At 44.7% G+C, this 27,728-nt stretch overlaps 2 protein-coding genes across 5 annotated transcripts in view; one reads left to right on the top strand and one right to left on the bottom strand.

Annotated features, from left to right (window-relative positions):
* NR5A1 (nuclear receptor subfamily 5 group A member 1) overlaps nucleotides 1–27,728 on the top strand; it is a 355,896-nt gene that overhangs the window by 183,373 nt on the left and 144,795 nt on the right. The gene's annotated exons all lie outside the window — the stretch shown is intronic.
* Nucleotides 1–27,728, bottom strand: part of NEK6 (NIMA related kinase 6) — a 76,442-nt gene that overhangs the window by 26,962 nt on the left and 21,752 nt on the right. Inside the window, exons 2-4 of one of the 4 annotated variants that reach the window (XM_081967677.1) lie at nucleotides 23,940–24,056; nucleotides 13,859–13,990; nucleotides 11,341–11,403 (exon numbers count right to left, since the gene is read on the bottom strand). In XM_081967677.1, the coding sequence (XP_081823803.1) occupies nucleotides 11,341–11,403; nucleotides 13,859–13,990; nucleotides 23,940–24,029 (285 nt within the window). In that variant the 5' untranslated portion in view covers nucleotides 24,030–24,056. Of the gene's footprint in view, nucleotides 1–11,340; nucleotides 11,404–13,858; nucleotides 13,991–23,939; nucleotides 24,062–27,728 lie in introns of all 4 variants that reach the window. The other 3 variants (XM_081967678.1, XM_081967679.1, XM_081967676.1) reach the window with 3 other exon arrangements.

Here is a 27,728-nt window from a genome sequence, read left to right as displayed (position 1 = left end):
GGCCCCAGCTGTTCTTCCTCCCCACTTATCTCAGCCTCCAAAGGCGGCTACCTCCGGGAAATGCCGGACGGCCGTGGCTCTATCTCTGCGTCTGATGTACAGCATCCATCAGAGCCTTCCCCAGGCTCCAGAGGTTTTTCCCCAACCTCATCATCTGAGTCGTCTCATGTCCGATGTCCAGCAGACATGTCCTTGCATTCCAGCAAGTCTTCTCCTACGGAAGCATCTTCCATTAAGCCCATCCAGGGCTTCATCTCTAAGCACCCGGCTGCCAAACTGGCAATCTCCACTAGTTGGCGTCCTTCAAACATTGATCAAAGCCGTAGAAAGAGGAAGGATGACTCCTCCTCTTGCAAAAACAATACCCCAGTTCAGGCGGCTTCAATTTGCATTCCTGTTTTTAGTAATCCCGTCGCACTGCTGACTCATTTATAATCTCCTGTTATTCTTTTCGAAATGTATTTTTCTCCCTTCCAGAAGGGTTATTGCCGAGACCCATATTTCTCCACTCGACTGCTTGTTTCCCCCAAGTGTGTAACTTAGCATTTTGCCTCCGTTCAGTTTCTCTGCCGTTCTCCCCCTGCTTGTCTGCAACTATCAAAGGTAGGAAAAAGACGTATCTTCGGACACAGGTGTCACCAATGACCTCAATGGAGGAAGAGCCTTTTCCCCCAAAATTACCTGGAAAATCAACTCTGCCCCCAAGCCCATGCACCCTTCTAGGCGCAAGGTGCAAGAAAGAAAAGATCTCTCTCTCTTTTTTTTTCTTTCTCTCTCTCTCTCTCTCCTGTCTGTCCATCTGTCTATCTATCTCTATATCTCTATATCTATCTATCTATCTATCTATCTATCTATCTATCTATCTATCTATCTATCTATCATCTATCTGTCTGTCTGTCTGTCTGTCTGTCTTTCTCTCTCTCCTATCTGTCTGTCTGTCTATCTATCTATCCCTATCTCTCTCTCTCTCTTTCCATCTCTCTCTCTCTTCTACCTACCTACCCCTACCTACCTACCTACATCTACCTAAATCTATCTACCTACCTACCTACCTATCTATCATCTATCTATCTATCTATCTATTTATCTATCTATTTATTTATCTATCTATCTATCATCATCATCTATCTATCTTCTATCATCTATATCTATCTATCTATCTATCTATTTATCTATCTATCTATCAATCATCTTCTCATCTATCTATCCTCTCATCTATCTCTTCTCTCTTATCTATTTCTATCATCTATCTATCTATCTGTCTGTCTGTCTGTCTTTCTCTCTCTCCTATCTGTCTGTCCGTCTGTCTATCTATCCCTATCTCTCTCTCTCTTTCCATCTCTCTCTCTCTCTCTTCTACCTACCTACCACCTACCTACCTACCCCTACCTACCTACCTACATCTACCTAAATCTATCTACCTACCTACCTACCTATCTATCATCTATCTATCTATCTATTTATCTATCTATTTATTTATCTATCTATCTATCATCATCATCATCTATCTATCTTCTATCATCTATATCTATCTATCTATCTATCTATCTATCTATCTATCTATCTATTTATCTATCTATCTATCAATCATCTTCTCATCTATCTATCCTCTCATCTATCTCTTCTCTCTTATCTATTTCTATCATCTATCTATCTATCTATCTGTCTGTCTGTCTGTCTTTCTCTCTCTCCTATCTGTCTGTCCGTCTGTCTATCTATCCCTATCTCTCTCTCTCTCTTTCCATCTCTCTCTCTACTACCTACCTACCACCTACCTACCTACCCCTACCTACCTACCTACATCTACCTAAATCTATCTATCTACCTACCTACCTACCTATCTATCATCTATCTATCTATCTATCTATCTATCTATCTATCTATCTATCTATCTATCTATTTATCTATCTATTTATTTATCTATCTATCTATCACCATCATCTATCTATCTTCTATCATCTATATCTATCTATCTATCTATCTATCTATCTATCTATCTATCTATCTATCTATCAATCATCTTCTCATCTATCTATCCTCTCATCTATCTCTTCTCTCTTATCTATTTCTTTCTATCATCTATCTATCTATCTATCTATCTATCTATCTATCTATCTATCTATCATCTATCTATCTATCTATCATCTATCATCTATCATCTATCATCTATCTATCTCTATTTAATTAATATATATATACATGTATTTGCAAATCTTTATTTTCCCAAGAAAAAAAATGAACTTTGAGTTTGCGTGGAATCTCTCTTCCCTCCCTTGCAATTATCTTTCCCTTTTTGAGATTTTGCAATTATTCCCAACACGGAATCAGAAGCATCTGGAACCACAACTGCCAAATCTAATGTCCCCCGCCCCAGAAATTTCACCCTGGAGTAAAAATCTCTCTCGCAAGGCACAAAATAAGAAATTGTGCCTCTTTTTCAACTGGCGCTCTCTTGCACTCAGGACCGGCCCGTGGCGAAGAAGAAATGAAAATCAAATGCACTTTCGCAACTGCAACGACTGCGTTTCTCGTTTTGCCTGCCAAAAAGGAACTTCGCAGCTTCTGTTTTCCGCCTAAAAGCCAACGAAAGAGAATTGAGGAAGAAGAACGAGGCTCAAAACAAACTGACTTTGCGCTGGCGCTAAGCCATGGCTTCCCCCGAGTCAACTGAACTGACATCATCGTCCTTATGACCCACCAGCTGAGTCACCCAGGAGGAGAAACATACTTGGGGAATGAAGAATTCTTGCTAATGAGAATCAACTAACAACAACAGAACATGGGGATGGGCCCCAGGGGATTCTGGGACCTGTAGTCTGGAGGCAGGGGTGGGATTGAAAAATGTTAGTAACTGGTTCTCTTCCAGGTTGCTGGGGGCGTGGCCATGGGGGGCATGGCCTACTCGCCCTCCTGACGGCATTTTCACCCTCCCCAGGCTCCGGAGGCTTTACTCGAGCCTCCGGGAGGACAAAAACTGTTTCTGGACTTCCGGAACTTTCAGTAGGTCCGTTTTTCACCCTCCCCAGGCTCCGGAGGCTTTTCCCGAGCCTCCGGGAGGACAGAAACTGTTTCTGATCTTTCAGAACTTCCAGTAGGCCCAATTTTCACCCTCCCCAGGCTCCAGAGGCTTTTAACGAGCCTCCGGGAGGACAAAAACTGTTTCTGGACTTCCGGAACTTCCAGTAGGCCCGTTTTTCACCCTCCCCAGCCCTGTGAGGGGAAATTTCACCCTGAGCTAATGAGGTCTTAGACCGACGGCTTTTCCAAACAGCATATCTTCAGAAAAGCGAAAGTAAGATCCAGTAACAAGTTCTAATTAAAACAAACTTTTAATATGAAAGTAAGAAAATCAAACAAATCTATCTAATTGTTACATTTTGGAAAGAGCATTTTGTCGCCCACCTTCTTGGCAGACGAACAGAAGATCAAAAAGAAAGAAGACTCTGGAATGTGTGATGTATATGAAACGTGTTAAGAAGCATGCGCAGTAAATCATTGCTGATAAGGGCCTATGACCTGCACAAATAAGTCTTCAGTAACTATTCAGTTCAAGCTAGCAAACAATTAACGCAGTGACAAGCCCAACCCAAGAGCCTTCAGCTGCTCTTCACCTCTTCTACCAACATCTTCAGCTTCAAGGTGTTAGTTACCATCTTTAAAGCGCTCCATGGCACAGGACCTAGCTATTTGCGGGATCGCATTCTGCCCCATACATCCCTGCGACCAATTCGCTCTCACAGAGAGGGACTCCTCCGGGTGCCGTCCACCAGGCAGTGTCAGAGGGCGGCGCCCAGGAGTAGGGCCTTCTCTGTGATGTGCCCAGCCCTCTGGAATGACCTCCCCCCCAGACATCAGGATAACGACCGATCTCCGCTCCTTCCGCACGAAACTCAAGACCCACCTGTTCCAACTAGCCGGCCTGGCTTAAACTAGAACTTTCTAACCTCCCTGGCAATTTTAATTATTGTAAATGTAAATTTTGGGGTTTTATTTTAACTGTTTTAATTCATTGCTATTTATTTTAACCTAGTGGCTTTTTATTTGAATCTTATTTGTTAAACACTGATGTCACCTCCTCCATGCCACATCTGTATATTTGTTTTGATTGTACGTCGCCCCGAGTCCCTTTGCGGAGAGGGGGCGACTGATAAGTCAAATAAATAAATAAATAAATAAATAAATAAATAAAATCTCCAGGAAAAATGAGGGCATCCAATTTGTGTGACCCCCTCCCCCTCCCCAGCCAGCTGGGAGGCTGGAGGAAGCAGGATGGGACCTTTGCATCAGCCTCATCTTAAGTGCAGGGGAGCCCACCAGACTCCAGCTTAGGCAATCAAATGCCTTCTTATTTTATTTCTTTTAATGCCGTCTAAAAGTCGGATGGCCTGGAATGTCTGATTTGTATGCAAAGAATGCGCTGGTGGAAAAAGCATTCAAAAAAAATAAAATAAAGGCAGCCACTAAATAAGAGCCGGAATGCTTATAGGCAGGCTGTTGATTACAGCTACATTACGGCTTCCCTTTCGTCTCCCGCCTTCCAAATGGGCTACTTTCCCTACCCTCGGAGGCTTCAGCGCCTCTTCAAATGAGACATCTGCTCACTGAAGGGTTTCGGCCTCTGAGAGACATCATGTTCCAAGGCCGTTTTGTTCCTAAAAGTGTCATGTTGCCGAGTGGGAATTGGGGAGAAAGACCAAAGGATGACGGAAGTTGGAAGGGACCTTGGAGGTCTTCTAGTCCAACCCCCTGCTCAAGCAGGAGACCCTATCCCATTTCAGACAGGAAGGAAGGAAGGAAGGAAAGAAGGAAGGAAGGAAGTTGGAAAGGACCTTGAAGGTCTTCTAGTCCAACCCCCTGCTAAAGCAGGAGACCCTATCCCATTTCAGATAGGAAGGAAGGAAGGAAAGGAAGAAAGTTGGAAGGGACTTTGGAGGTCTTCTAGTCCAACCCCCTGCTCAAGCAGGAGACTCTATATCATTTAGCCAGGAAGGAAGGAAGGGAGGAAGGAAAGAAAAAAAGAAAGAAAGAAAGAAAGAAAGAAGGAAGGAAGGAAGTTGGAAGGGACCTTTGTAGGTTTTCTAGTCCAACCCACTGCTCAAGCAGGAGACTATATCATTTAGCCAGGAAGGAAGGAAGGAAGGAAGGAAGGAAGGAAGGAAGGAAGGAAGGAAGGAAGGAAGGAAGGAAGGAAGGAAGGAAGGAAAGAAGGAAGTTGGAAGGGACCTTGAAGGTCTTCTAGTCCAACCCCCTGCTAAAGCAGGAGACCCTATCCCATTTCAGACAGGAAGGAAGGAAGGGAGGAAGGAAGGAAGGAAGGAAGGAAGGAAGGAAGGAAGGGACCTTGGAAGTCTTCTAGGCCAACCCCCTGCTCAAGCAGGAGACCCTACACCATCACAGGAAGGAAGGAAGGAAGGAAGGAAGGAAGGAAGGAAGGAAGGAAGGAAGTTGGAAGGGACCTTGGAGGTCTTCTAGTCCAACCCCCTGCTCAAGCAGGAGAACCTATATCATTTCAGATAAGTGATTGCCTAGACTCTTCTTAAAAACCTCCAGTGATCAAGTACCCACAAATTCTGGAGGCAACATCTGTTCCACTGGTTAATTATTTTCAGTATTAGGAAGTTTCTCCTTAGTTCCAGGTTGCTTCTCTCCTTGATTAGTTTCCATCCATTGCTTCTTGCCTTGCTTTCTGGTGCTTTGACCCCCTCTTCTTTGTGGCAGCCCCTCAAATACTGGAAGACTGCTATCGTCTCCCCCCCCCCCCGGTCCTTCTTTTCCTAACGGTGAGGACAATGAATCAGTGGAATAACTTGTCTTCAGGAATTGTGGGTGCTTCATCATTGGAGGTTTTAAAGAGAGATGGGACAGTCAGTTGTCTGAAATGGTACAGGATCTCCTGCTTGACCATGAGGCTGGTCTAGAAGACCTCAATGTCTTCTACTCCAGGTCTATTCTGATTTCGATTCTTCGCTTCTCCTGCGACGTTTCCACCATCATACTAGAAGGCCTCAAAGACTGCTAGTAACTCGGCCGTCTTCAGTACGTAGCTTGTGGCTGAAAGCTTCGGTGGTGTTGTGGCTAGCCAGTGTCCTGCGGAGCTGGCAGCAGATTCGGACAGTGAGGAGGTTGGGGAGGAAGATGGGCCAGTCCTGGAGTCTGGGGAAGGCTCGGATGAGGGCTCTGTGTCGACGGCAGAGAGGGGGCCAGGGCCGTATGCCAGTTATCAGCTGCCTTCGGAGTCAAAGTCAGTGAGGCAGAAGAACAGCTGGAGCCTGTTCCCAGTGTATGCCTGCGCAGAGTTGCCAGATGAAAGGAACAGCTAAAGAACAGGCGTTGACTTGGGAGTAAGGCCACAGGTGGACGGTGAATGGCCCCTCCCATAGGGAATAAAAGAGGAGCAAAAGGGGAGTGGAGCTTGCAGGAGACCATTAGTTCCTTCCTGCATTCTTGCCAAGTATTGCAGCGTCTGAAAGATCTCGGCCTGGCCATCCTCCAAGCCTGATCAAGGTCAGCAATTGTGAACTATCTTGAAAGACTGCGGGAGAGGAAAGACTTTGCTGGAGAGGAATTCACTGTACATTAAATAAAAGGGGTTTATCGGAGCGAGGACTCAGCTCTTTGCTGCTGGGGAAGCCCAGGTCAGAGCTGGTGGAAGTTACGCATCTCTGTCCTTCATCCCGAGTTCACAGGAGCATCGCAAGAGGTTGGTTTATACCTGCAAAATCTGCATAGAGGTGTACTTTTTTTTTTTTTGCCAAGGGGGCCCTTCAATTATGAGTGATGAGACGGAGTTATTGATTTGACAAGCTATTAACTACATGGGAGCTGCAGAGAACGAGCGAGCGAGCGAGAGCGGTCCAGTTGCTGATGCAAACAGATCTAGCCATCCACTTAAAAAAAAAAACCTCCGAGTGAAACCCCCAAATAGCCTTGCCCTCCCAGACCCGATGGGAAAACTCTTGGCACCTGCATCAAATTATCAGAAAGTGCTGACCTAACACACATCGTTAAAAAAATGGCTTAACGGGCTCGGCGCCAGGAGCCTTCGCTCGGATGCGGCTCGCCCCTCGGACGAGGGATTTACGGACATCTTGGCCAGAGATCTGTCAGGTTCGATCGGGATGCTCGTTCGAAAACTGGGATGGATTTGAAAGAAATGCCCAATGGGCAGAGAAGGGACTAATGGATCCCGGGAAACATTTGTAACACAATATGACTTCCCCGTTGCGGGTCGAGCGACAGCTCTGTAAGGGTTTGACCAGCCGAGATGACACTCTCTCTAATGCTTTGTAACAAATTGGGCAAGGCGCAGAAAGAGGCCAGTTGAAAAAGGACCCCATAAAAATTGAGAAAGATCTTCTGAGGCCAGTCCAGAGGTCTTCTACTGGATCTTCAAATGCATTAAATGGGTGTCTCACTTGGATAGAAGATGGGCTCGTGGCTTGCTTTCTTTGAGGCCAAACTGGTTTTCTCCTAGGTCCCATTTCGGCTACATGAAGAACAAACCATCTAATGAATTCCCTACCATAAATTACAGATTAACAGAGTTGGAAGGGATCCTGTAGGTCATCTAGTCCAACCTCCCGACCAAGCAGGAGACCCTACACCATTTCTGACAGAGGGCAATCCAATCTCTTCTTGGAAGCCTCCAGGGATGAAGCTCCCACAACCTCTGAAGGCAACTTCTGTTCCGTGGGTTGATTGTTCTCACTGTCAAGAAATTCCTCCTTATTTCTAGGTTGAATCTCTCCTTGGTCAGTTTCCATCCATTATTCCTTGTCTGGCCTTCGGGTGCTTTGGAAAATAGCTTCACCCCCTCCTCTCTGGTGCACCCTGGATTCCCCAAATGTCTTCAACAAATGTACTGCCTCTCCTTAATCAGCTAACACGGACAACATTCACACGAGCTACAAGTTCAGATGCTTCTATGGTCAAGCCAGCAACTTAATTCCAAGCAAACCTCCTCTCTTGGACTTTCTCCATTCATCTCGGTCTGCCTTGACCCAACCCTTCAGCAAAATGCAAACAATACAGATTAACAGAGTTGGAAGGGATCTTGTAGGGCATCTAGTCCAACACCCTGCCCAAGCAGGAGACCCTACACCTTTTCTGACAGAGGGCAGTCCGGTTTCTTCTTGAAAGCTTCCAGTGATGAAGCTCCCATGACTTCCGAAGGCAACTTCTGCTCCATGGGTTGATTTTTCTCACTGTCAGGAAATTTCTCCTTATTTCCAGGTTGAATCTCTCCTTGTTCAGCTTCAATCCACTGTTCCTCGTCTGGCCTTTGGGTGCTTTGGAGAATAGCTTGACCCCCTCCTCTCTGGGGCAGCCCCTCAAATATTGGAAGATTGCTCTCCTGTCTCCCCTGGTCCTTCTCTTCACTGGACTAGCCATGCCCAGTTCCTGCAACAGTTCTTCAGATGTTTTAGTCTCCAGGCCTCTGATCATCTTAAGCAGATTCAGATTAATGGAATTGGAAGGGACCTTGTAGTCCATCTAGTCCAGCCCCCACCCCCAGCTCCTCAAATATTGGAAGACTGCTATCATGCCTTCCCTGGTCCTTCTCTTCACTGGACTAGCCATGCCCAGTTCCTGCAACCGTTCTTCGTATGTTTTAACCTCCAGTCCCCTCATCTTCTTAGATTAATTAGATTAACAGAGTTGGAAGGGACCTTATAGGTCATCTAGTCCAGCCCCCTGCCCAAGCAGGAGACCATTTCTGACAAATAGCAGCCCAGTCTCTTCTTGAAATGCCCCAATCAAGGGACTGCGGAAAAAAACATACAGTAAACAGCAGCCTAATCGAGGAAACCTCGGAAGAATACTTCAAACGCACACTCACGGGGCAAGCAATGCCAACGGGCGGCGCCTAGGAGTAGAGCCTTCTCTGTGATGGGCCCAACCCTCTGGAATGACCTCCCCCCCCCCCCCCCCGATATTAGAACTACTACTGACTTCCGCTCCTTCCGACAAAAACTTAAGACTCACCTGTTCCAATTAGCCGGCCTGGCCCATCTATAGTTCCATTTTACCTCCTGGCGGATATTTTATCTGGGATAGTTTTTAAGGGTTAATGTATTTTAAATTTTTAAAATTCTAATCTAACTTAAACTAAATTTGTACAGTGAATTATTGTTACCTCCTCCGGCCCTATATTTATTCTATATTTATACTATGTATATTTATTGTTCTATTGTTTTTAATATGACTGTACACCGCCCCGAGTCTCTTCTGAGAGAGGGGCGGTCTAGAAATTGAATAAAGTTAAGTTAAGTTTGAATATAAATAGCATAACAACCCACCCCCACTGCCTTCTAGCACTGATGATGTTACCTAGTTGGGTCACAAAAGAAAATCACCAAGCGCAGAGAGCACTAAAGGAGCTATAAAAGATTCCCAGGGTCTATTGGTATCGATTTCACAAATAAAGGGAACAGATGCAAACAGATGCTCAGCTCTTCCTTTGTTTACAGAGATCTAGGTCAAAGTCCTGACTCTGGCCAAGCGAGGACATTGCTCAGATATGCAGGGGTCTTAATTAAATCCAAAAGTGGGGAGCGGAGAGGAAGAAAGCCCCATTAGAAAGCGTACAAGGCATTCGAGAGGAATGTGTTTAATTACCCCCGTATCATCTCCGTACGTTTTTCTCTTCACAGCCCGGCTAATGCAATATTCACAACTTAACATCTGGTCTCCTGGTGAGGTTGACGTGGGGAAGATCGGTAGCTGCCTTCAGGCATCTTACACGGGTGGGGAAGATCTTGATTCCCTTGTCACCGCCAGCGCTCCCGGTTTCGCCCACCCCTTGATCCTAACTGGTGTGGACGCCTTGGCTGGGCTCCATCTCATGCCATCTGGGGAAGCCTCTCCCCCGCAGCTTTCTTGGGCGGAAAATTAGCACCGTCACGCTGCAGCTCTCTGTCCCCGTCTTTGATCTGGCAACCTTCACTTTCCCGTCAACTTCCACTTAGCGCCTCTCGGGAAGCGGCTCAGATGAGGCCTCCTCCTCGAGCAAAATGGGTGCCGGTGGAAGGTTGCATTCGGTCCTGAAACTAAGCGGGAAGCCCACTCCTCATCCCGATAAAACCCCTTTTTATTTAGGTTAAAGGGAATTCCTCTCCAGCAAAGTCCCGGCCAACAGACTCTCGAGAGATTCCACAACTACAGACCTTATCAGGCTTGGAGAGCTGCCAGGCCAATATCTCCTAAACTCCACGCTGTAGCAGCAATTCCTTGGCAGGAAGTCAGGAACAGACCTTCAACCGAATGAATTGAACTAATTGTCTCCTGCAAACTCCCCTCCCCAGTCGCTCCTCTTTTATTCCCTCTTGGGGGGGGGGGGGCATTCACCGTCCACCTGTGGCTTTACTCCCGAGTTGACCCTTGTTCCTTAGCTGTTCCCTTCTCCTGGCAGCTCTGTGCATGCACACCCTGGGAACAGGCTCCAGTTGTTCTTCTGCCCCACTGATCTCCGACTCCAAAGGCAGCTGATAACTATAAAATGGCCCTGGCCCCATATCTGCCTCTGATGCAGAGCACTCGTCAGAGCCTTCCCCAGACTCGGCTGTCTTCAGAGTCGGAGATCAGTGGGGCAGAAGAACAGCTGGAGCCTATTCCCAATGTGCGCATGCGCAGAGCTGTCAGGAGAAGGGAACAGCTAAGGAACAAGGGCCAACTCAGGAGTAAAGGCACAGGGGGACAGTGAATGGCCCCTCCCAGAGAGAATAAAAGAGGAGCGACTGGGGAGTGGAGTTTGCAGGAGACAATTAGTTCAATTCATTCGGGTGAATTGAATTAGTTCAATTCATTCCTGACTTCTTGCCAAGGAATTGCTGCTACAGCGTGGAGTTTGGAATATATCGGCCTGGCAGCTCTCCAAGCACAGATAAAGGTCTGTAGTTGTGAAATCTCTTGAAAGACTGTCGGCTGGGACTATGCTGGAGAGGAATTCCCTTTAACCTAAATAAAAGAGGTTTTATTGGGACGGGAAACCTTTTGCAATAATAGGTCAGCAGCGTAATTCATTCTTGACCTGCCTCTAAAGCAGAACTTAGAATTTAAAAGTGATTGGGAAGTTCACCAAAGCATCTGATTTCTTTACCGTCCTGAAATTAGCTCCCAAATCATGCAGGAATCAGCAGATCTTTTGCCAAACATCTACTGGAGTAAGTTCTTATCAACAACAGCCGTTTATTTTTGCAGCGGCTTCACACAACAGAACGCGACATCAAAGATGAGCGCAAGAAAGCAATAGAAGCTGGACCTTCTCCGCTGTCCCAGGTAACGGTACAAAATAAATGCATCTCCGTTTCAACAAGCATTCAGGTTTGGAGGGATTCTTACCTTCAAAAGATCTATCTCTTTAATGCAATCTTGTCTGGCCTTTGCGTCCATCATCTCGAATATCTTCAGAAAGAGGAAGGGAGGGGGGAGAAGTTGCACGTTTAAAGACAAACATGAAACAAAGAGTCTCACAATTCTCAAAAAGCTGTAACCCAGGGGTGAAATTCAGCAGGTTCTGACAGGTTCTGGAGAACCGGTAGCAGAAATTTTTGAGTAGTACAGAGAACCGGAAATCACCACCTCTGGCTGGCCCCAGAGTGAGGAGGGAATGGGGATTTTGCAGGATCCTTCCCCTGGAGTGGGGAGGGAATGGGGATTTTGCAGCGTCCTTCCCCTGGAGTGAGGAGGGAATGGGGATTTTGCAGTATCCTTCCCCTGGAGTGGGGAGGGAATGGGGATTTTGCAGCGTCCTTCCCCTGGAGTGGGGAGGGAATGGGGATTTTGCAGGATCCTTCCCCTGGAGTGGGGAGGGAATGGGGATTTTGCAGCGTCCTTCCCCTGGAGTGAGGAGGGAATGGGGATTTTGCAGGATCCTTCCCCTGGAGTGGGGAGGGAATGGGGATTTTGCAGCGTCCTTCCCCTGGAGTGAGGAGGGAATGGGGATTTTGCAGTATCCTTCCCCTGGAGTGGGGAGGGAATGGGGATTTTGCAGCGTCCTTCCCCTGGAGTGAGGAGGGAATGGGGATTTTGCAGGATCCTTCCCCTGGAGTGGGGAGGGAATGGGGATTTTGCAGCGTCCTTCCCCTGGAGTGGGGAGGGAATGGGGATTTTGCAGTATCCTTCCCCTGGAGTGGGGAGGGAATGGGGATTTTGCAGTATCCTTCCCCTGGAGTGGGGAGGGAATGGGGATTTTGCAGTATCCTTCCCCTGGAGTGGGGAGGGAATGGGGATTTTGCAGTATCCTTCCCCTGGAGTGGGGAGGGAATGCGGATTTTGCAGTATCCTTCCCCTGGAGTGGGGAGGGAATGTGGATTTTGCAGTATCCTTCCCCTGGAGTGGGGAGGGAATGTGGATTTTGCAGTATCCTTCCCCTGGAGTGGGGAGGGAATGTGGATTTTGCAGTATCCTTCCCCTGGAGTGGGGAGGGAATGTGGATTTTGCAGTATCCTTCCCCTGGAGTGGGGAGGGAAGGGAGATTTTGCAGTATCCTTCCCCTGGAGTGGGGAGGGAATGGGGATTTTGCAGTATCCTTTACCTGGAGTGGGGAGGGAATGTGGATTTTGAAGTATCCTTCCCCTGGAGTGGGGAGGGAAGGGAGATTTTGCAGTATCCTTTACCTGGAGTGGGGAGGGAATGTGGATTTTGCAGTATCCTTCCCCTGGAGTGGGGAGGGAAGGGAGATTTTGCAGTATTCTTCCCCTGGAGTGGGGAGGGAATGTGGATTTTGCAGTATCCTTCCCCTAGAGTGGGCAGGGAATGGGGATTTTGCACTATCCTTCCCCTGGAGTGGGCAGGGAATGGGGATTTTGCACTATCCTTCCCCTGGAGTGGGAAGGGAATGGGGATTTTGCACTATCCTTCCCCTGGAGTGGGGAGGGAATGGGATTTCGCAGTATCCTTCCCCTGGAGTGGGGAGGGAATGGGGATTTTACACTATCCTTCCCCTGCCACACCCACAGAACAGTTAATAAAAAAAATTGAATTTCACGTCTTCTTTTTCAAACTTGACTGCACCCCCACTCCTCATGTTTCTTCAGGCTTAAATAACACCCGCGTATAAAGCAAACAACAACAACAACAAGGACTAGCAACCAATATAAAGAATAGCGTTCACTTTGTTAATTTCTCAAGTTTTCAACCTGAAGCAACTGCCGTCCATAAACGGAGTGCAAATTTCAAGAAGACGCTGTATATACCAAGAAAAAACATTTACAAATGAAGACCTAGCAGGTTTTTTAAAATCACATTACAATGGTTTTTCTGTTGACAAAATAAATTTGTTTTCTTCAGCATGTAACACGTACTAATTAGAAAACAAAAAGACTCTTCACGCCGAAATCCACTTTTGGAGCTCAGACGATTATATTTTATGGAAGGGGAAGTACCACACTCAAGGTAGGCCTCGGCTGGACTTGCAATGATTCGTCCAACGGCAGTTTGGAGTGACAACGGTGCTGGAAAAAGTGACCCACGACTGGTCCTCGTGCTTATGACCATCACAGCCTCCTGTGGTCACAGAGTCGACAACCGGCAAGGACATGGGTTGACCAGGCTGACGATGAATTCCCAATTTTTACCTGTACCAAAGGTGCTCTTTTTTTCCCCAAAAGGTAACTGGACTTTGTTTCTTTTTGAAGAGATTTTGCTTCTCCCCCGAGAAGCTTCCTCCGTTCTGATGGAATGGCTTGATATTCAATCAGAAGGGAAGAAGCTTCTCGGAGGAGAAGTGAAACCCCTTTAAGCAAAAACAGAGTCCGAGAAAAACAGAGTTTTTCTGCCTTTGGAAGCAAAACCAAAACACCTTTGGGACAACCATGACCTGGACGAGTTAAGAATCTCCTTAGAGGTGGAGTCTTACCTGCACTTTTTTTAATGCCACCGGTTTCCTGTCCAGGAGGCAAGTCGCTCTGTAGACCTCACTGAATTGTCCTCGCCCAATTTTCTTCTCGATCTGAAAATCTGCTAAAGTGCAGCGATAGAGATGTCTCTGCTTGGGAGAGGAGGGGAAAACAGCAATTAAATCGGTGCATATTTTACGTGGGACACGACAAGGAATTTGCGTCAGGCCCATCTTGCGTTGCCATCTTCTCCGTTCAGGTTTCCTTTTTTTTCTAAAACACCCCCTGAAAAATATTACATCTCGCTCTGCCAAGACACCAAAGGCTTCCCTGCTCCAAACTTCAAACAAATTCAGGATGAAGCCTTAAATAACTACAAAGGTTATGGCGGGGGGTCGGCAACCTTGAGCCACAAAGGTCCTAACCGGAAGCCCCCCGTTCAATTCTGAAGCCGTCCGGAAGTTCAGTTCCCCCCCCACAATAGAGTCTCCTCCTAGCGTGGTGTCCTTTTTCCTCTACCTGTCCTAACCGAAAGCCCTATCAATTGTGGAGTTGACTAGCGACAGGGAGCCGCAGCAGAGGGATGGAAGAGCCCACATGTGGCTCCGGAGCTGCAGATTGCTGATCCTTGGGTTATTGTGACTTTTGTTAATGTTTCCTAGGACAGAAGAAGGAAAGGAACATTTCTCTGACACAAGATATGATGCTTGTAATGCCGAAGGAAATATTCTGGACTGTGGCCTTTTCTATTGTTCTGATTTAGGCTTAACAGAATGACAAAACAAACTTCTTGTCCTGCAAAAAAACAATTTTTATTTGGTGAATATGAATGCCTGAAAAAGAATCCAGAAAAAGTCCCGGCAATAAGCCTTTCAAGGTATAATTGCAACAACAGACCTTATCAGTCCTTGGATAGTTGCCAGGCCGAGAACTTCCAGTTGCAAGGCTGTACAATGAAATATCTGGCAAAGAGTTGTTGTGAGGCACAAACTGAGATATGCAAATCTTCTCACTAATAAGTGAACTAATTGTCTCCTGCAAACTCCACTCCCCGTTTGCTCCCATATGGGAGGGACCATTCAATGTCCACCTGTGCCTTTACTCCCGAGTGGGCCCTTGTTCCTTAGCTGTTCCCTTCTCCTGGCAGCTCTGCGCATGCGCACACCGGGAACAGGCTCCAGCTGTTCTTCTGCCTCACTGATCTCCGACTCCGAAGGCAGCTGATAACTGTCAGACGGCCCTGGACCCCTCTCTGCCTCGGACACAGAGCCCTCATCCGAGCCTTCCCCAGACTCCAGGACTGGCCCAGGTTCCTCCCCAACCTCCTCACTCTCCGAATATGCCGCCAACTCTGCTGGCCACTGCTGGGCCACAACATCTATCTCCAATTGTGTTGTTTTGAAATTTATGGAAGTAGTCTGCAGAAAGCCCTCTTCTCAACGGATTTATAGGGAATTGAGAAGGACATTTGACGTTCCACCACCGCTACCAGAAAACCATTAAAGCTAATGTGGAAAAGCCCTGAGCAGTATTTCTCAACAGGGAAAGCTGCAGAGCACTCTTTCTCAACCTCAAGATGTTGGCCTTCAACGTCTAGAGTGGGTGGGTTGGTTGGTTGGTTGGAGGAATTCTGAAAGTTGAAGTCCACATATCTTCAAGTTGATGAGCTTCAGCAACAGTGGTCCCAAGAAAAAGCTCATGCTTCCTGGGTCATTGCAGAATACAGAGATGGTTTCTAAAAACCATCATGGAGTCATCAACCCTTCCCATCTAATACAGCAGATGGTAGAGGATGGACCATAAAGATTTGGAAAACCTCATGCTCAACTTCAATATTCCGTGATCATGGCGTCTCCCCTGCCAGGTAAGCATAGTACCAACTAAAGATTGAATATAGAGGGATATAGCGTTGAAAGAGTTAAGGGGAATAGGTGATCCTATAGAAACCTGTCGGTTTAAAAAGGGTATTTTAAAAATTGCTAGGAGGATTCAAAATCCCTTTTTAAAAAATTGATAGGGATTATGGAAAAAATGGAAATACCGGCTAACGCCAGGAATTTCTCCTTTGACAAAAATGGAGAAATTTCCTAAGATTGGAATGAAAGAATGGATTCGTCAACTAAAAGAAAGGGAATAAACCTACTCAAGAATATATGTTGTTTTGGAGGGGATAAAGGCACAATTGGAATATATTGTATATTTTTTTAGTTGTTAAAGATGAAGAAATATAAGGGGGGAAAACAAGGTCTCTGGGGGGTGGGGATGAACTATAATATTAGTTGCTTTTCCTTTTCCTTTTTTCCTTTCTATTTTTTTGTATTTAGATGAATTTGACTATGTTTGTATTATTTACATTTTAAAAAATAATAATCACAGGAAGCTTTCAAAATATTATTATTATTATTATTATTATTATTATTATTATTATTATTATTATTATTATTATTATTATTATTATTATTATTATTATTATTATTATTATACGATTGTATCACAGCGGCCAGTTGATTCGCCGGATTTGGCATTGATTACTAGTCGGGCCCCACCCAGGGGTCTTGGACGTCGTAACGTATTTTCGTAATATACGTGCAGATCCAAGCAGTGCAGCTTTTTGCATTTGACTGATGGTGATTTTGTCAAGTTTTAACTGTTTTAAATGTAATTCCAGTGCTTTTGGAATAGCACCCAGTGTGCCGATTACCACTGGAATTACCACTGCTGGTTTGTGCCATAATCGTTGGATTTCAATTTTTAAGTCCTGGTATTTCGCGACTTTTTCATGTTCCTTCTCCTCAACTCTGCTATCACCTGGTATTGTGATGTCTATGATTGTAACCTTCTTTTTCTCAACCAGTGTGATGTCTGGTGTGTTATGCGCTAGTATTTTGTCTGTTTGTATATGAAAATCCCACAGGATCTTGACCATCTGATTTTCGGTGACTTTTTCAGGCTTATGTTCCCACCAGTTTGTTGTTGCTTTAATATTATAATTTTTGCACAAATTCCAGTGGATCATTTGTGCTACTGAATTGTGCCGCAATTTATAATCAGTCTGCGCGATTTTTTTACAGCAGCTGAGTATGTGGTCAACAGTTAATAATAATAATAATAATAAATATTTATTTCTTAGCCGCACCCTCTCCCGAAGGACTCGGGGCGGCGTACAATGAAACATATGAAATAAATATGTGGACAAAACAAACATATAACAGAGACATATACCGAGACATACACAAGGAGGAGGTCGGCTGATAAATAAAACAATTAAAATACAGTATTTAAAGATTATTTCATCAACTTCTTTGCAGAGTCTGCATTTGGCATCATCAGAGGATTTTTCGATTTTGGCCTTAATGGCATTATTATTATTATTATTATTATTATTATTATTATTATTATTATTATTATTATTATTTTTGAAGGCTTCAAATGATGATGATGATGATGATGATGATGATGATGATGATGATGATAATAATAATAATAATAATAATAATAATAATAATAATAATATCCCCATCAATATTCCGATACAAGTCAAACTTTGAGCGGATCAACATGTTATCCGAAGAACTTCTCCATCCCAAAAACAAACCATGGTAGCGGAAGCGTGTTATTTCCTGCATGGCGGTTCGAATATGCCTTGAAATACAGCTTAAGGAAAGAAGTCGGCTTGTTGAGCCCCGTTAAGATTGGATGATGATTAACTTAGAAGACGGGACTAATGGGATATTGTTACTTTAAGAGAAATTTACGTTATGATTTATATATGTTCAATTAATTTAGAAGATGGGGTTAATGGGCTATTGTCACTATAAGAGAAATTTAAATTATAATTGTTGGGAGGTGAGGGGGTACAATATTTGCATGAGAAACTTATCTTAAGACGGGGGGAGGGAAGAGGGTATGGTATTTGTATGTGATCTATATTATATGTCAGGGGGGTAAAAAAAAGGGGGGGGAATTTGTTTGTATAAAACTTTTTCAATAAAAAAAAAAAGATTGGGTGATGATTGAGAGCTTCGGAGGACAAAAATCCCTAATTAAACCCAGTCAGCCACAGAAAGGAACTTTCCGTCGCAGCCCGAAACAAAAGGAACGAATCAGGGTCAGGCCAAAACACGCACAAAACGCCCACGGGTGATTAGGATAATCCATGTTTTGGCTGCTTTTGAATACGTACGGCTAATGTGGGTTTATATAGGGAATTTCTTAAGAGGGAGAACATTAAACATGGGAGGCAATCAAGGTACGTTTGACAAGCCTAGACTACCTCTACACGCCCTTCTATTGTTAAAGAAAACTCTAGTGGGTGGTGAGGAAAAGGGGTGTATGTACCGTTGGCAACTTTACAACTGGTGGACTTCAACTTCCAGAATCCCCCCAGCCATCATGAAGTCCCTAAGTCTTAGACCAGGGGTGTCCAAACTTGGGAACTTTAAGACTTGTGGACTTCAACTCCCAGAATCCCCCCAGCCATCGTGAAGTCCCTAAATCTTAGACTGAGCTCCCACGATTTCTGAAGGCACCAAAACAGTCAACAGATGGGGGACATTTTTTTTTTTTAAAATAGAAGGATTTACTGCCATAAATGATCACATTCCATGATCTCCCTTGAAATGACAGCATTTTCAGGAGTGTAAATTTAAATGTTTTTGTTTTTTTAAACTTTATCTGAAGTTTAAAAACTTCAGAAAGTTTATCTGAACCTCTCGGGGGGGGGGGGGGGGGACACACAAGGAATCCTTCAGAAGGCAGTTTTATTGCCTCGCTGGTATAAATCTTAACACAAGCCAACGTTGACCAAAATCAATTTGGTAGATGAATTGCAAGCCCCCCCAAAAATACGCTAAAAGAAACAAACCTAAATCCCCCCCCCCCCCCCCCCCGCAGCCAAGCAATAAAACACAGATGAAAGTTTCTCATTTGAGTTACTGGCAACCGATAAAATTTCGACCATCCTACACTGGTAAGAAATGACACAGGCAGTAATTATGTACCAGCCCCATATATAGTTACGTCCTCGTTTTCTCTAATTAGAAAGTCCTGTTTGTCACAATGAATAGGCTGGTTGAAACACTATATATATATATAAACAGGAAATGAGGAAGGTGCAGTTATTAATCCTCCTTTGAAATCTGGGGATATGTCATCCAAAAACTACGGCTGGACTAAAAACACAAAACAAACTTGGTGGCACCCAGCGAGTTTTTCCAAGCTTAACTGGAAACAATTATTTGTGACTGTGAAAGTTGTGTTTAGCCTCCCATCTCCATCCACCATCAAATGCATCGTCTCCTCTCCCCAATTAACACTTTTTTCTCCTAAAGACTCACTCGCAACTTTGCAAAAATTCCTTAAAGAAACCCGTTCCAATATTTCGATTATTTTCGCTGCCTTCCTTTCACAACTCCAAGAAGTGCAGGTTTAACCCAGGAGGAGAGCAGTCAAAATTTCATTTTAGATAGATGATAGATAGATAGATAGATAGATAGATAGATAGATAGATAGACAGACAGACAGACAGACAGACAGACAAATATAGTAGAGGTAGAGATAGATAGATATATGATAGATAGATAGATAGATAGATAGATGATAGGTAGATAGGTAGATAGAGATAGATAGATGTCGAGATAGGATAGATAGATAGATAGATAGATAGATAGATAGATAGATAGATAGATAGATAGACAGACAGACAGACAGACAGACAGACAAATATAGTAGAGGTAGAGATAGATAGATATATGATAGATAGATAGATAGATAGATAGATAGATAGATAGATAGATAGATAGATAGATAGATAGATATATGATAGATAGATAGATAGATAGATAGATAGATAGATAGATAGATAGATAGATAGATGATAGGTAGATAGGTAGATAGAGATAGATAGAGACAGATAGATGTCGAGATAGGATAGATAGATAGATAGATAGATAGATAGATAGATAGATAGATAGATAGATAGATAGACAGACAGACAGACAGACAGACAGACAGACAGACAGACAGACAAATATAGTAGAGGTAGAGATAGATAGATATATGATAGATAGATAGATAGATAGATAGATAGATAGATAGATAGATAGATAGATAGATGATAGATAGATAGGTAGATAGAGATAGATGTCGAGATAGTATAGATAGATAGATAGATAGATAGATAGATAGATAGATAGATAGATAGATGATAGATAGATAGATAGATAGATAGATAGATAGATAGATAGATAGATAGATAGATAGATAGAATTGGAGACCTAGATAGTAGAGATAGATAGATAGAGATAGAGATAGAGATAGATAGATAGAGAGAGAGAGAGACAGACAGACAGACAGACAGACAGACAGAGATGGATATAGAGATAGATAGATAAGAGAGAGATAGTAGAGATAGATAAATAGTAGAGATAGATAGATAGATGTGTTCTTACACAACAGACACATACACATGGCATTGAAGTGGGCATGCTGTTATTTGTAATAACATGGTTAAGGGTAAATATCAGTTGATAAGTTTGGCTTCTCGTTGGCTTGACTCTTATAGTCCGAAAAATACGGTATATATTCTCAACCCTGGCTACAAACACACACACACACACACACACACACACACACACACGGGAGGGGCAGGGTTGAGAATATATACCGTATTTTTCAGACTATAAGATGCACCGGTGTATAAGACGCACCAAGATTTCGAAGAGGCAAGTAAGAAAAAAAAAGTTTTTTGTCCTCCCTGGCCCCCAGCAGCACTCTGAAGGCTTCCGCAGGGCTGCCCCCATTTTTCACAAAACAGGCAGTTTTTCGCAAAAAACGGAGGCATTTTTTGCCTTCTCCCAGCCCTGCTGAAGCATGCAGAGTGTTGCTGGAGGCCGGGTGAAGGCAAAAACGCCTCCCGTTTTTGCAAAAAAACAGCCTAGTTTTTTTTTTTTTTGCAAAAATGGGATGTAGGGGTGGGGCTTCGGGAGGCCAAAAAGTGGCTGTATTCAGTGTATAAGACACACCAACATTTCCACGCTCTTTTGGGTGGAGGGGGGGGAAGGTATGTCTTATAATCCGAAAAATACGGTATGTAATACATATATGTGTGTGTATGTACGTGTGTGTGTGTGTGTGTGTGTGTGTGTAGCCAGTGTTGACAATAAGAGTCAAGCCAACGAGAAGCCAGATGTATCAACCGATAATTACCCTTAACCATGTTATTACAAATAACAGTAGGCCCTCTTCAATGTGTGTGTGTGTCTGTTGTGTAAGAACACATCCTAATCTCATTCGTGGAATAATTACACGAGTCCCATTCTGCCAAATGAGGCTGTAATTAACCCTAATTGCTCGCAACGGTAACTCGGCTAATTCAAGGAGATCAATTACTATTAAACGACTTAATAAGACAAATTGCTGCCTTAGAGAAGGGGGCTGGGCATCAAAACCCCACCACCACACCGCCTCCCGCATTTATAGGCAACTGATCGTTGGTGCAAATTCCATAGCTGGGCCCAAGTAGATCAGCCACAAACTCTCCATGTGTACATGGCTTTTGCACAACTTCTTAGCACCGATCAGTTCACAACTAACACCGGTGCTTTTCGGGGTCAATGAAGCTGAATAATTTAGCTATAGACAACAAATTGAGGGTATGCAGGGGTGGCATTCACTTACTTAAAGGGTAAAGGTTCCCCCTTGCACATACGTGCTAGTCGCTCCTGACTCTGGGGGGCGCTGCTCATCTCCGTTTCAAAGCCCAAGAGCCAGCGCTGTCCGAAGACGTCTCCGTGGTCATGTGGCCGGCATGACTCAACGCCGAAGGCGCACGGAACGCTGTTCCCTTCCCACCAAAGATGGTTCCTGTTTTTCTACTTGCATTTTTGACGTGCTTTCGAACTGCTAGGTTGGCAGAAGCTGGGACAAGTCAACGGGAGCTCCCTCCGTTACGCGACGCTAGGAATTCGAACTGTCAAACTGCTGACCTTTCTGATTGACAAGCTCAACATCTCAGCCACTGAGCCTTTCTTTCCCTACCAATTTGCAAAAGTGAACATGTGCCTTCCGCGCATGGGCGTTGATAGCATGCGTAGGGCTTGAAAATGTGCCTGAATAGGACGGCACACAGGCGGGGCTGGTGGGTGGGCCCACCTGCAATTTCCACTACCGGTTCGGGCGAACCGGTCCTAACCAGCTGAATACCACTTCTGATGGCATGTCACCCATCAATCAATAGACAAAGAACGGTGTTGTTGTTGTTGTTCAGCCCAGAAAGGCACAATTGCAGGTGTTATGACATCCAGGGACCAAAGAGCTGTGAATGAAACACGATAGGAGAAGAACTGACCTTAGAGAAATGAAGAAAACATGGTGGCCACTGAACAGAGCTTGGCCAAGAATGGGAAGGAAAGCGGGTGGGAAAAGAGACGCCCAGCTCTTTCTAAGGAAACATCACAGCAGGGTTGGTCCTCATTCATATAAGGTGTTAAGAGAGAATTGATGTGATACATGATGGAGGAACTCTTGATCAAATACAATCTAGGACAATCTTAGCAACTTTTAAGACTTGCGGACTTCAACTCCACAAGTCTTGACGTTGCCAAGGTTGGAGACCCCTGATTTAGGGAACGCATAGGTTCTTTTTCCAAAAGGCAACTGGACATCCCTGGTTTTTTTTCCCCCTTGAAGACATTTCACTTCTCATCCAAGGAGCTTCTTCAGTTCAAGGAGTTCACCCAAGGGGTTCTTCATCCAAGAACTGAAGCAGCTTCTTAAGATGAGAAGCGAAACCTCCTCAGGGAAAAAAACCAAGGAAATCCACTTGCCTTTTGGGAAAAGCACCTTTGGGACAACCATGGTCTGGATGACCGAGAATCTCCGTAGACAATTTAGGAAACTGACCATTCTTGCCTAGGGAGGGAGGGGGAGAGAGAGACAGAGAGAGAGACACACAGAGAGAGACACAGAAAGACGCACACAGAGAGAGAGAGAGACTGACTGAGAGACAGGCAGAGAGAGAGACAGACATACACACAGAGAGAGACAGAGACAGATAGAAAGAGAGAGAGACAGAGACAGAGAAACAAGAGACAAAAGACACACACACAGACAGACTGACAGAGACACACAGAGACAGAGACAGAGACAGAGACACACACACAGAGAAACAGAGACAAAAGACACATACAGAGACAGACTGACAGAGACACACAGAGACAGAGAGAGAGACAGAGACACACACAGAGAGAAACAGAGACAAAAGACACATACAGAGACAGACTGACAGAGACACACAGAGACAGAGAGAGAGACAGAGACACACACAGAGAGAAACAGAGACAAAAGACACACACACAGACAGACGGACAGAGACACACAGAGACAGAGAGAGAGACAGAGACAGAGACACACACACAGAGAAACAGAGACAAAAGACACAGAGACAGACTGACAGAGACACACAGAGAGACAGAGAGAGAGACAGATAGAGAGTGAGAGACAGAGACAGAAAGAGACACAGAGAGACTAACACAGAGACAGAGAAAAACAGAGAGACTGACAGAGACTGACAGACACACACACGTGCGCATAGAGACAGAGAGTGAGAAACAGAGGGAGAGAGACAGAGAGACAGAGACACAGAGAGAGACAGAGAAACAGATAGACAGAAAGACACACACACAGACAGACTGACAGACACACAGAGACACACACACAGAGAGAGAGAGAGAGACAAAGAGAAACAGAGACAAAAGACACACACAGAGACAGACTGACAGAGAGACACACAGAGAGAGACAGAGAGAGAGAGACAGACAGAGTGAGAGACAGAGACACACAGAGAAACAGATAGACAGAAAGACACACACACAGACTGACAGAGACACGGAGACACACACACACACACACACACACAGAGCGAAAGACAGACTCATGCACAGAGAGAGAGACAGAAACAGAGAGAGAGACTGACAGAGAGAGAAAGGAGAAATACACAAACACACATGTGCTTAAATCCTAATTCTGGATACATTTTTTTGTTTCAGCTGCTGACGTGAGTGACCTTCATACCCAAAATGAGAATTCAAAATGGCCGCTTACTTGCGTGTCATGCTGATATTCTGGGCTCGCCACTTTGCAGAGCAAATTCTGGTCTCCCAGGTGGTGTGGGTGGTTGTGCTGTCCTTCCATCGTAACATGCCAAGCCGTGTCCTTCAGCTGTACTGAAACAAGAACGTCAGAACGTCAAAGAAAAGAGACTCACAAGACCGGGTGCCAAGGAGCCGAAGGAGGGCATCAAAGCTGCCCCTTCCTTCCAGATCTTTCCTTGGCAAAGCGCTGGTGTTTTGAGTTCTTCATGTTCTCAGAACTTTCCTGCAGATGGTTCATGACCAATCAATCCAGGGATAATGTTATCTAGCTGGTAACAAACCGGCTGCTGGACAACATCTAAAGCAGGGTGTCAAACTCAAGGACCGGGGACCGGATCCAGCCCATGGCATGCTTACACAGAACTGCCCTGGAAACAGCGAATGACAGGCTCGCGGTGCCTCTGCTGGTGAAAATGAAGCTTGTGAGGGCCACATGCTCCGTTTTCAGCTGGGACATTCTCCTGCAGCGCTCTGCCGGTGAAAATGGAGCTTATGAGGGCTACATGCTCCGTTTTCAGCTGCGGCGTTCTCCTGCAGTGCTCTGCCGGTGAAAATGGAGCTCGTGAGGGCTACATGCTCCGTTTTCAGCTGCGACATTCTCCTGCAGCGCTCTGCCGGTGAAAATGGAGCTCGTGACGGCAGCACATGGTCCTCCTGGACTCCGTTTTTGCTGGCAGAGGGCTGCAGGATGCCTCGCAGCCGAAAATGGAGCTTGTGAGGGCAACGTCTGCCCTCACGAGCACCGTTTTCGCTGACAGAGCACTGCAGGATAACGCCGCAGCTAGGAGCCCAAGAGAGCTGCACGCGGCCCTCACGAGCTCCATTTTTGCTGGCAGAGTGCTAGCAAAACAAACTAGTGCAAAAGTGGCATTCGATCACCCGTGGCGTGGAGCTGTCCCCACCCCCAGGTCAAACACCACCCTGATGTGGCCCTCAATGAAATCGAGTGTCAGGGTTGCAAAGAGCATCCAAAAGTAAATCAGAGTCCAAGGCAAAGTATTGCTCAAAGTTCTAATTTACTAAGAGAGCCATGTTGGCACATCTGGGGAAACCCGAATCCGAAAGCTTCCCGGTTTTCCCCACCCAGTGGAAAGTTCAAGATCTTGCCCCCCCCCCCAAGTCCATCCCATGGTCCAATCTTCCACTGCCATTCTGACAGCTTCCACCTATCCAATTCCAGTTCAGGTGCAGAGGTGCAGAGGCAAAGGATGACCTTGGCTTTCTAGAAAGAATGTTGTTATGGCTACATAGCATCTAACTCCGTACAATTCCCCCCTCCCGTTTTCATTAGTATTCGTGGCAATTTCAATGGCTCAACCTTTAAATCTCATCCATCAGGCTAAAGAACTCCAGCAACGAAAGCAATAGTTAATATATACCCTTCCTCTCCGTAGAGCCCAACTACTAGCCACGTTCTTTTTTTAAAATTAGTTTACTAGCTGATAACCAGGGTACGTAAAGATGTTGAAGTGTTTGTCTGACAGGAAGCCATTGGGAAGGGCCTTTCTTCCCCCTACTCCCAGGCCCATCATCCCTGCCCTCTCCCTTCCCCCTCCCATGTGCTCCTCTTTTCTTCCCTGTCTACGATCCTGGCACTTTGCCCTAAATCCATCAAGTGCTTCCCCATTGGTCACTTAGCTCTCCTTAACGGGCCAGGCATTCCAGAGTTATGCTGGAACACACACACACACACAAACACAACAGGGGTGTCTTACCCCCCCCCCCCACTCCCCAGTATTTGTCTCCAGAGGGTAAGTCATCTATGTAGCAAGTTTGGTTGAAATTGCTCAAGGCATTCCAAAGTTATGCTGGAAAATACAGTACATACATATATACCGTATTTTTCGGAGTATAAGATGCACCTTTTTCCCTCAAAAAAGAGGGTGAAAATCTGGGTGCGTCTTACACACTGAATATAGCATTTTTGGCCTCCTGAAACGCCGCCCCCTCCAAAATGGCCGTGCATAGCCTTTAGGAGGCTTCCAGAGCTCTCCTGGGGGCTGGGGAGGGCAAGAATGGGCTGTTTTTTGCTTGTTTTTGACCCCCAGCCTCCAGGAGCACGCTAGAAGTCCCCTAAAGGCTATGCATGTCCTCTTTTTTGGACAAAAAATGGGCAGTTTTTTGCTCATTTTTGGGCCAGCCCAGCCCCCAGGAGCACTCTGTAAGCCTCCCTATACAGCTATGCATGCTTTTTTTTGACAAAAAAAAACTGGGCCCCTTTTTGGCAAAAATGGGCCATTTTGGGGGAGGTCTGCGGAGTGCAAAAACTTTTTTTTTTACTTTGCCTCTTCAAAATCTTGGTGCGTCTTATACTCTGAAAAATACAGTACGTACATAAATATGCATACATCCTTTTTTATATAGATAGAAAGAGTAGAAGATGGAAGAAAATAATAACAAGGAATAAAAATTATTATTAATAAATAATAAATAATAAATAATAAATAATAAATAAATAAGAAATAATAATCTATTATTATTATTATTATTATTATTATTATTATTACTGCATCAACAGAATTGTATCACAGCGGCCAGTTGTTTCGCCGGATTTGGCATTAATTACTAGTCGGGGCCCACCCAGGGGCCTAGGACTTCTTCTTCTTCTTCTTCTTCTTCTTCTTCTTCTTCTTCTTCTTCTTCTTCTTCTTCTTCTTCTTCTTCTTCTTCTTCTTCTTATTATTATTATTATTATTATTATTATTATTATTATTATTATTATTATGTAATATTAATATTACTGACATAATTAATATTATTAATAAAATTATTACTTTGGTAATTAAATAAATATTTATTGCTTTTTATTACTAACGTATTAATTTTAATTAACACATAATTTATTTATTTAAAAGTATTAATACAATACAAAAGGAAATATGGGAAAGTGAAGGGAGGGAAAAGAAGAGGGGAAAGTGAAGGGCAAAAGGGAAAAAAAGAAAGGCATTGACTTCTGATTTTTTTTGGTGCAGATAATAGCATCAAAAACTCAACTTTCTTTTACTTTTCCATAGTAATATAAACTAGCCGTTTCTATAACAGCAGACCTATCTGATCGGCAAAACCCTCAATCAAAGTTCCATTTGCTCCCCCACCTCAAGCACAAAGTCCAGAAGTGGTTTCCAAGCAGAAACTAAAAGTAATTGTGCTTCCTCCCCCCACCCGCCCCTTTAATCAAAGCCGTTGATTTAGCCGTCTCTGTTACCTCCGTCAACTTTTTGCAGCCGTTCATCTCTTGATTACGAGCTACGTTCAACCACTTTCTCCCTTCCTCTTGCAAACTGCAAGCGAAGGGTAAAAGATGGAATGCAGCAGCTCCCTTCCCCGCCCTAACCTGAATGCCAGAAGCAGACGGATGTTATTGGGGAAAACGCCAGATAGCCCTCAACTGAATAATTAAGTGTCTGATGTCCCTTTTCAAACACAGAGATCTATTTACTGTAAGCGCTCTGAAGTCCTCGGCTGGGTTTTCTCGGAAGGCAAGTGACTCAGTGTAAACACAGCCACTGAACAGGAAGGGCATCAGAAATAAGGCAATCACACGTCCCTTGAAGATAGCGGGCATTTTCCAAAGAAAAGCAACCAAGGCCAATGGTATGTGGCACATTGGGAGAACAGCATCTTGAAAAGCTCTAGAACAGGGGTGTCAAACTCCAGCCCATGGGGTGGGGTTAGATCTGGCCCATGGGGCCGTCCTGGAAATAGCAACGGAGTGGCCCACCGTGCCTGCCACAAAAAA

This window comes from Natrix helvetica (genome assembly GCF_964273705.1).
Source record: "Natrix helvetica genome assembly, chromosome: 15".
In the NCBI taxonomy this organism is placed as follows: domain Eukaryota; kingdom Metazoa; phylum Chordata; class Lepidosauria; order Squamata; family Natricidae; genus Natrix; species Natrix helvetica.
This window is presented reverse-complemented; position numbering and strand designations above follow the sequence as displayed.